Consider the following 11,254-nt stretch of genomic DNA (forward strand, 5'->3'; position numbering starts at 1 on the left):
ATTTAGTTATCAATTTTTTTTAATAAATTGCATTTAAAATGTAAACTACATACCAATTTATCATACATATTATATATAATATATAAATAAGGGTCTACATTTAAAATTTAGCACAAACTAAAAAGTGGAATAAACAGAAATATTTTAAATTTAATTTTGTTTTAAAAAAAAATAAATTAGGATGTATACTATAAAATAAATAACACACCTAAATTGAAATATTACAATTAAAAAAAAAAAAAAAATTATTTATTAATTTTAACTTAAACTATAGCAAAATTAACAGCTATATTACATATTAAAATATGTGAAATTTCCACCTAATTAAAAATTTTTTTTTTTTTAGGGGTGATTAACATTCAATATAATATTATACAGATAGAACAGGCAATTTATACATTAAACTTGTTTCATATTTATATGCATAAAAATGTGAATTAAGTGTAAAGTAAAAATTTGTAAATATGTTGTCAATTGTTAAGAAAGATATGTGCGAACAGTAGCCTTGATGGTCTGTCGACATAATGGGCAATCTGATAGACTAGAGGCACAAGTGATGCACGCAACTAAATGGGCACAAGGTAACATAACAACACCCAATTCTTGATCTACACAAATTTTACAAAGCCGAGCTTCCTTCAATCGACGGTTTTCTTCTTCTAAATCTAAATTAAAATAATACATATTATAAATCATAGTCATAAATGTGAAAATTTTAATATGTTAAATTTAACTAACTTAAAAGATTTGACTATAACATAGGAAATTCAAAGAGCCTTAACAAAGACATTTGTGAGCCATTGTTAAATTATAAAGTTAAATTGAAATTGGCTAAATTAGCTATCACATTTAACACATTTGCCACATCACTAACAAAAATGTAATTTTTGATACAGGTTGAAATGGTGGAAAATTATCTCTTTATATCCAGTAAATAATAAATTTTTTTTTTATTTAAAGGAAACAATTTTAATTTTAAAAACATTTTCTGTTTGAAATTAAAAAAAATATATTATCAAGTCAACATTTATAAATTATTGACTAATTTTGGAAAAAGAAATGGTACTTAGGTAATAATTAAAATAATTTTTATGAAAAAGAATTTTGCTTTTATTATTATAACAAAACTAAAAACTTGAAAGTTTTAAATTTTATTAAGTTTCAATTGCACAGATGAGACTTACAAGGTTTTGGAGTTCCTTCTAATGTTATAAATAATATTTGATAAATCAAGTTTTTGATTTTTTTTTTTAGTTAAATTCATAAAAATATGTACATAGTAAAAATTGTATAGGTATACGCTAGGTTAATGTGTTTAAGTCTATTTTTTTGAAATATTTCAAAATGTAATACAAACAAAATATATGCATTTCGTTAATGATTATGAATGTTATAACAGTAATAATTTTCATCACAATTCATTGCGACTTACACAATGTATTTAATTAAGAAAAAAAAATATTAAATTTTAATGTTTGTTAAAAACTTATTAATGACCATATGATAGTTACAACAGTTGGTCTCTTATTTTTTAAATGTGAAAATGTTAAACCTATCAATTACATAGTGATAAAGGACCTTATAATACAAAAAAAGTGAAGTTATAAAATAACAAATTATTTAGTCAGTTCATTTATCCATATTTTGTTTAAGTGATACCAAAGAGTAAAAAAAAAAATTAGCAGATTATTATAATATTATTATAATCAACAGACTATTCAAATCAATAGAATTGAAAGATAATATATGATAACAATGCCACTAGAGGTGAGAACATATGAACTATTAATAACTTTGCCTAATTTTTATTCATATTATAAATTGGTGTGATTAATAAGTATTTGAATAATCAAAAAGTTTGTTAATAAAAACATGGTAAGTAAAATTATTTGTTTTTAAATACTGCCTAACAGCCATTATTATATAATGTGATATTACTTTGAGGTAGGCAATCACCAATTGTACATTTGTTTGGCCAAAACTATAGGTTAGTCTGTCCTTAGATGACAACAGTAGTTATAAATATAAATAAAATATAAAAATACCTCTTTGAGATAATTTAACATTTGCAGATTCATCAACTGGTTTATCAGCTTCTTCTAAAATTTACATAAATTTAATGATTTAAAAAAATAATAATTGAACAAAACAGTAATACATAATCCATGCAGTCAAAATTAAATTATAAAAATAATATTTATACCTTTCATTTTAACATTATTAGATAGACTGGAATTATCACTATCAGCTACAAATTCAGATTCATTTATATCTAAGGTATTATTTTCATTTTGACTTTCAGGTTCAGATATCTCTTCAACCTCTTCTACCTCTGAATCACAATCACTGGTACTACTTGAAGTATCAAGAACTTCCACATAAGACACCACTCTGTAAAAATGAAATTAATAAGTTTAGTATAAAAATATAAATCATACTAACATATAAACTTACTCTCCAATAATGTCATCATCAGAGTCACTAGATTCTTCAGATATACGATTTAGAGAAAGACTTAATCCGTCCATTGGTTCTTCTCTCTCAACAATTTGATCTAGAGTCATTGCATCTCTAAAATGTATTTTTAAATACATAATATTGATTTTAATTTTTAGAAATTTGTTTTGTTAAATACCCATCAGAAAATGATGAATTCTGATCATCATTTAACACCTGTTGCATAAAATTATCCATTGAGCGAAAAGGTGTCCTAATATCTTGCAGATTACTAACCATTGCTTGTTGAATCGAAGATGGTTGCAAGCCTAAAGCTAATGCCATCTAAAATGTTATTAATATTGAATTTAAATAAATGCTTAACGTGCAAATTTACAGAAAATAAGAAAAATTGTTTATCTCACTTGTGCAGCAGGTAATAGCATAAGACTACTAATTTGTTCATCATTAGGACGCTCATTATTTCTAGTCAAAGAACTTAAAAAATCTGGTTGGTGTATACTAACCACTTGTCCCTAAAATAAAAATATAATGTTTAATGTTAGATAGTACTATTAATGGTAATAAAAAAATATAATATAGATTAAAAGTAGTTGGCATATTTAAAACTCTATAAAAATATGAGAATAAATTTTTAATTAATTATGAATTTTAAATGAGATTCTTTTGAACGGAGACGTTTAAATAAAAATATTTACATTTTAGAAAATATATTATTTTTCCTACATAATTTGAAACTATTTTCATTATTTAATTTTTTTGAATGAGTCACTAAATTTTATGTCAAGCATTTTAATTTAAAGTATAAAATTTCCACATTTGTACTTAAATTCAAATCTATCTTATTTTTTTTTCATAAATTTAGGTTAGGAAATTTGTAGAAAATAAAAACTAATAAATAACAAATTTAACGATATATGTTTTTTTTTTTTAGATAATTTTGAATAGTATTTATTTAATGATCATATCACTTAAAGTCTCAAGGTTAATAATTATAATAAGATACAAAATGAATATTAATTATTATGTAAAAAATATTTTCTATATTTTTATGGGATAATATAGTTATTTTTTTATTGCTATATTTCAATATTAAGCCCTGAAAAGTTCTTATTAGCATTTAAAAATTTAAACAATCAGAATGAAGTAATATTAAGGTATACAAAATTAATTAACTTTACAAAATATTAGTCTATCCACTTATCTAAACTTTAAGTGCCAATCAGTGGCATACACAGAAATAATTGGAAGGGAGGAGGGCTTGAAAATAAATAACTACTCTGTTGTAACAGGCTAATTGGCTGAAAAAATAAAATAGTTGTTTTTTTTTTTCATTTTTTATTTAAGCATAAAATAAACAAAAATAATTTATAAGGCTAATAATAAATTATAAGAATGTTAACTAACTTAATGATGTTTGGATTCTTATAACAGCAGTTTAGTAGTAATCATAGATTATAGATACTTATTTATGAACTGTGGTTATAAGTGGTTATAATCACTGACTATGATATATATAATATAATATATGTAAATACACGCTTTGAGATGCTAAATTAAATTGTGGATACATTTAAAACAAAAAAAGTAATACAGGTAATTGGAGGGGAGGGGCCTAAAGCTCGCCTGTTAATCCCCCCTGTGCATTTCACTGGTGCTTATAATTAAATAAATACTCTTTAAAAATTCAATTTATTTTATCATAATTATTATTTATTGTACACCTGTATAGATTGTAATATCCCAAAATAAAGTTATATTTAAAAAAACAAAATTCAATTTTTATATTTTGAAAACCCTGAAAAATATGAAATTAAAAATGAATATTAAATTCAAAAGTAAAAAATGTATAAAAAATAAATAATAATACATTTTTTTCAAAGATGTTGGTTTGTAATACCTTTAGGGTATACATAATAACAATAAATACTTTCAAAATAATGAATATCTTATGTTGAAAGAATTAATGGTTTTCAAAAACCAATATAATATAGTACGTAAATAGGTTATTAAAAATTTTAAATTAGAAAACATACCTCTGTTATATCATTATTAGGATTAGACTTATGTAAGAGTGCATTAAACCTTTCAACCAAACTTCCATCTAAGAACTGTTCTCCGTTTATTAAATTTAAAAAGCCACAGTTTGGAAACCATTTTGCATGTTCAACCCATGTATTATCATTTACCTCCCAATTTTGAAGACCTCCATCACAGTGATAACAGCGAACTTCATCATTACTACCAGTAATAATAAATTTTATGTCTATTAATAAATGATCAATTATACTTTTTTAAATATTAAAGGATTAATAAACTACAAACATTTAAATATTTCTGAAAATATAATTTAATTTAACTAATAAGAGTTTATAAACACGTCAATAATATGTACCAGTAAAAAAAAATCCAGCGGAGGCTAAATCTTCAGGTTTTTGTGATGGATTATTCCAACCTTTGAAAGTTTTCAATCGAGCACTGAATGAATTATACTTTGTATGAAAAGCTACTCTATGTTCTCTTACACCCAAACCTTGAATATCAATTGGTTGACCTATTTCATCAAAATTGTTATTAATTAGTTCTATAATTAGAAGTTTTAATAGATATTTAAAAAAAATCTATATCTATACTACTATAGTGGAGTCTCAATAACTTGAATATCAAGGGAGATGAAAATTAATTCGACTCATGTATTTTTCAAGTTACATAACTCGAATTTTTTAAAAAAATTTCCTAGGAACAAAAAAAAAAAATTTGAGTTATTGAAACTTGACTGCATATAAAATTGTAAGGGATTTTCTACGACCATGCTAACCAAGAAAACTACTGAACCGATTTGGCTGAAATTTATGATTGTTATACCCGATAGCCTGTTGAAGGTTTAAGTACCACTTTTGTTAACAAAAAATAAAATAAATTAAGAAAAATGGGAATTTTTATACATATCCAATATTATTATTAAAATTATTGTTTTGTAACTACGGTTACCAATAAAACACTTATGTTATAAGAGTTGTTATGATTATACGGAATGAAATTTTAAAAATATCTTAATTAATTTAATTATATTATCTATCTATTTATACTATATCTTCACACTGTTTTATGGTAAGATTTAATTAACTCAAAAGTTAATAATAAAGTTCTTGAAAAATTAAAAAACAAAGCTAATTTTTGGGGCCTCTCTGCAAGGTGTTGGTAAAAACAGGCCTTTTTTTTATGTTCCTATTTTGTAACAACACTATTTATCTTTTTTCTACTTTTTTATTTTTTTATAGAGTTGTTCCAAATACTAAATACTCTCCTAAATGTCACCAAATATTCCAATTTTTAATTTTTTTTTGTCTGGAGGAGGTGTATTGTTTTTAAATGTTCTAATTTTCTAACGCCACTAATTAACATTTTTTCTAATTTTTTTTCTAAAGGTTATACCAAATACTTAATACCACTAGAAATATCTCAATACATATTCATTAACAGTTTTTAATATTTGCTGATCACATTATTAAATGATAAAATTTGAATAATCACAAAAATCAAATCACTTTCCGTACTACGGAATAAACTGTAAACTGTAATGTAAAATAATAATAATTTTTTCATGACATAAAAAAATAAAACATTTAAGGTTGGTCAGTTATTTGAGTCGTACTCTGACTTTCTAAGTCGGTAAGAATTACAAAAAAATATATTTTTATGATTTTTCCACGAGCAATTGTCGCACATCAAATGTAACACATCGAAAATACTCAAATAAATTGGAATTTCCTCACGAGTCACGAGATATTAAAATTTACTTGTTATTAAGATGGCAGATGGCAGTTAAGTGTTTAGTGTTTACCTTATTAGTTACTATTACTAATAATTATAAATTATTATATGATGGTTGTGCATCTACATCAGTCTGACCATAGTCGGGTGTCTACTATAATCCCGACTATGATCAGGTGTATATACACAGCTAAAATTAATACTTTATCATAAACTTTATGAAAAAATATGTTATTTTATCACCAAAAACTGACCAGTTTCCTTATGATTATCAATAAAATCTCCTCTCAACTGAATTCCTTCGATAATAGGTATATTACCACAGTCTTGACTAAAGAAAAAGTTACAGTTAGGATTGTGACGTTTATGTTCATCAATAGCATTGTCACCAATTTCCCAGTGACAAATACAAATATTACAAAAAGCACATTTAACCTAAAATTAATAAACAAATATAACATTATAGCTTTTACTTATCTGTAATAAAAATAGTTATATAACTAATTAAAAATTTTAATTACTTTGTCGGCTCGTTTTGTGTAATAGAATCCAGCAGCTGCTAAACTTTTTGGAGTTATCATAGATGATATTGGCCAACCAGTAAATGTACTCAGTCTATTGCTTTCATTTTTTAAATCGATTGATTGTGATAAATCCATTAGTATAAACAAATCTGTAAGCAACACATGTATTTAAAATCATTTAATTTAATATTAGTGACTATGACATTGTGATGAACATTCATCTGTAAGGCAATTAAGCAAACAAAAAAACGTACAACATACACATTTGTTATGACTAAATTTGATACTTGACAAAAACAAATTACACTGTTTTACCTATTATAATCAACTATTAATTAGATATTTGACAAAAAAATATAGGTTTGTTTACGTATAAATTATGTATAACAATAGCATCTGTACTATACTTAAGTAATTACAATTAAATTACGTATAATCTACATAGGTGAATACAAAAAAACAAAAAAACAAAAAAAATAAATAAATAATATATTAATATCAATTAATATGAATATTTATAATATAAACTTACGTTAACAATTTGACTAGTTGTTTTTAGTTTGATTTAGCTAGATCTTACGCATTTTATTTGTTTTTCTTAACAAAGAACGTACAAGTAATTACAACTAATTAATTTAACAAGAATTTAAAAGAATTGAATAATAAATTAGGTATATATTATAATGATTATTAATGATCACTGTTCATACAAATATTATGCGCAGAAATTTCTGTAATGTTTATCATTAATAACCACTGAATGACTGAAAGTTACAACACAACACACCGTGTTGATACTTCATTTGTTTTAGCCACTACTCCACTCTAAGTAGTAAACAGTAAACACTAAACAGTGTTGTTGTAAACTTAGAGCCTGTAGAGTGTAGATTGAATAAATCGATGAAAATTGATAAAGCATTTGTAACCGTGGTTAGAGAATAGAGATATACAACAGCTGATTAGATCATATTCCATAGTGTATCCCATACAGTAAGTTGTAAGTATGCTATAAGGTCTATGATGTTTCAAGTTTCAACTGCCAAAGTGCCAACTTTACTATGTAGTAATGTAGTATGTAGCCCACTAGCGGGCCGCGGCCCACGGCACACTGGTGCCTCTATAGGTCTGCCGCGAAATTTCACAATTATTAACCCGTAACTAGTCACGTCGGGTCATAAGGACCCGATGTCTGTGAACATGTATGTTATTTTTAGATTCAGTTATTTGGGAAATAAGGGAATTTTCTGTAATCTCTATTAACTTCTTTATCTATAATGTGAAGTGTTAAATTAACCGCATATTGATTATTATACCAGTTAACTGTTAAGTCTTAATGTCTTGAATTTGACCCGAGACGATCGTTCGTGCACTATAAATATAAACTCACTCAGCTATTGTTTGTTTGCAGTGTGAAGAAAATATTTAAATTAAAAAAAAATTATATTTATATTTATGTTATAATTTTACATGTATGCTTGATATTAAGTAGTTAATAAATACAGAAATACTTTTTTTTTATAAACTCATTATGAATTTAATAACGATTATTCGTATGTATTAAAATTGTTTTAATTATTATTTTTTAATATACAACAAGTGAAATAAAGAATTGTTTGTCAACAATGTCAACCATTCGACTACGTAGGATGCTCATAAATCATAATGAAGGGAAAACAGTCCCAAATTTCTCACTAGACTAGATTTTTTATGAAAACGTAATAATACTTTTTCTATCCTAAATAAACACACCATTTTAAATTGTTTGCTAGTAATTTAATGATATACTATTACTTTGGTATTAATATTTAATAATTAATATGAGATAGCCTACATAAAATATATATATGTATATGTTACGGTAAATGATGTTATATCAGAAATTAACGTTATTCGCCGGTTATTAACGTTATTTACCTACGAATGTGGGAATTATCGTTATTTTCTAGTGAATAACGTTAATAACCGTATAATTTGGGAAATTTTGATCTGATTATAAAATAAAAAAGGTTATTGCGGAAGCTTTAAAAAAATAACCAAAGAACCAATCATCAAAGAAGACAAAATCGGAAATTAAATCATAGAAATCGCAGAAAAAAATTCGGAACTTGGTACTTAAATATTTTTTAATTATTTAACGATAAATTTCCGAATTTTAAATATAACAAAAATAAAACTAAAATATAAATATTTGAAAATTATTTTAAATATTTTTTTGATGATTGTCAAGAAAATATTTGTATTGCATGTAAAAATTCAAAAAATTTTTTAGAAAAACAAGGAGAGGAAATGATGAAATTTTCTAAAGAAAAGTTTCCTCAGCTTGAAATAGGCTTAACTGTATGTGTATTTATACCAAACGTTGATAGAGCTCGTGGTTCTATGCAAAATATACTATCAGTTGTCACTCAAGTTGAACATGATTTATACAAACTCTGTAAGTTAATTCTTAATGAAAAAATATACTATTAAAATTAAAATTTGTTTTATTATTTTATAAATACGGAATATAGTTTTCTAAAAATATTATTTCACATGCCAAAAATAGCTGTTTGCAAATAAAATCTATTAGACATGGACAATGTGATAAAATTAGCAGATGGTAGACAGTTGACACTGAGGGAAGTAGCTAGTAATAATTCGGTTGCGAGCCCTCGAAGGTACCAGCGTTGTCATTGCAAGACTAGTTGTAATAATAATAAGCATTGTGCCTACCTTGGGGCTGAAAAATTATGTTATATTAAATGTCATGGGAGTAAAACTTGTAAAAATAAATAAAAAATAATAATGCATTTATTCTATTTTTAAAAATATCTGGGTACTTACATAATTTTTCAAATTGTAGTATTTGAGATTCATGCGCTTATCTGATTTATAACATCAATTACCTGTGTATTTGGTCATTAACGTGATTATCCAGTTTATAACGATAATTACCTGTATATTTGGTAAATAACGTTAATAACCGGTGAATAACGTTAATTTCCATTTAACATCATTTACCGTAACATATATATAAGTCAGTGACAAGATTCCACGACTGAATATGGATTGGAATTAGTGTGCCGACTGTGCCGCGAGAGAAATAAGTTGGGAAACGCTGGACTCTAATACTCTATAGACAATAGACATGTTACTTGTTAGTGTAGTCAAAATTTGAATTTCAAACTATATAGCTGTAAATAAATATTCAGTGTTTGGTGCACAAATAATATTATTTTTATGTGTTAAGTGTATTTTGATATTTTAATATTTCTTGTGTGCATATTTTATATATTATTATAGAATAATTTTATCATACCAGATACAATTGCTTATGTGTTTCTCAAATCTCTTCAATCTTTTAACATCAGTGGAAAAATCGGAATTTGGCAGTCAAATTTAATTTGGAAGTTAGAGTGATTTAGAGTAATGTGTATCACCTTAAGGTAAGAACAATTATGAATAGCAAAAAATTGTGAAATTTTGAATGAACATGTTACATATTTATTACACGCAAAGGCGTGATAAATAACAAAAAGTTGTTATAGGTTTGAGGAAGTTTAATGCAATTGGAAATGGAAATATTAATAAAAGTATTTGTTTGTACTAAAAATAAATCAATGCTAGGCTAGTTAACCAATATTTATATAGTTTTATTTATTATACAAAAATTACTGGTTATAAATACTAGAAATTATAATAGTTGATATGAACCATTTTTACAAAATGTAAAAACTTAAATAGGTATTCTAGTTTTAATTTATGAGGAATGCATCCTTTATAAATCTTTAATTTTCTCAGAACTGTCGTAATTTCAGATACTCAATTTTTTAGTAAATTATTTATTATTTACAATTACCTATAAAAGTATTTAGTGTTTACATTAAGTATAGTAAGACATTCTGCATTACTAACGTGTAGGATATTGTAATAAATTATACATTCATTACAATTTATATCTTTATTTCAACATTTTATAAAATATTTTAATAGGATGATTTTGATCTTGATAATTTTTACTGTGATTTTTAATAATTACAATAGCTGATTTGTTTTTTTCATAAATATCAACATAACTGTCATTAAGAATATTATTATTTATTATTATCCTTTTATAAAAAAAAAAAATAGCCCATAGTTAATGAGGGTAAAAAATCGTCAAATTATTGATTACAACTTTTAAACGTATTTGAATTTTTTAATATCTAATAAAAATTCTCAGAAGTTTAATGCAATAATTGAAAAATCATAATATTATACAAATATACAATTACAAGTATTTAGCATATTTATTATTTTTATACATAGTATTTATATCACGTAATATTAAAATACTTGACTGGCGCACAGAGAATACTGTTTATATCGTTAACTGGCTGCACTGTGATTTGCGGGTAACTTCGGGTACCACCTCGACTACCATAACATGTATTATATTTTTATCTAAGACTACCACCACCTGTCCTGTCCTGTAACAAACCACTACCCATTATACTTGAAAATTATATAACCATAGTCAG

General features: G+C 24.8%; 1 protein-coding gene across 1 annotated transcript; it reads right to left on the bottom strand.

Annotated features, from left to right (window-relative positions):
* Positions 1 to 391: 391 nt before the first annotated feature.
* Positions 392 to 7,644, bottom strand: LOC112590850 (putative inhibitor of apoptosis). The gene is made up of 11 exons (XM_025334427.1): positions 7,288 to 7,644; positions 6,753 to 6,904; positions 6,486 to 6,666; positions 4,853 to 5,011; positions 4,494 to 4,702; positions 2,862 to 2,972; positions 2,636 to 2,781; positions 2,455 to 2,571; positions 2,204 to 2,391; positions 2,046 to 2,099; positions 392 to 665 (listed from the first exon to the last, which is right to left on the bottom strand). The coding sequence occupies exons 2-11, from the start codon at positions 6,888 to 6,890 to the stop codon at positions 478 to 480; spliced, it is 1,491 nt and encodes a 496-aa protein (XP_025190212.1). The 5' UTR covers positions 6,891 to 6,904; positions 7,288 to 7,644; the 3' UTR covers positions 392 to 477.
* Between the last annotated feature and the right edge of the window lie 3,610 nt (positions 7,645 to 11,254).

This window comes from Melanaphis sacchari, unplaced genomic scaffold (assembly GCF_002803265.2).
Source record: "Melanaphis sacchari strain LSU unplaced genomic scaffold, SCAv2.0 Contig120_pilon_pilon, whole genome shotgun sequence".
In the NCBI taxonomy this organism is placed as follows: domain Eukaryota; kingdom Metazoa; phylum Arthropoda; class Insecta; order Hemiptera; family Aphididae; genus Melanaphis; species Melanaphis sacchari.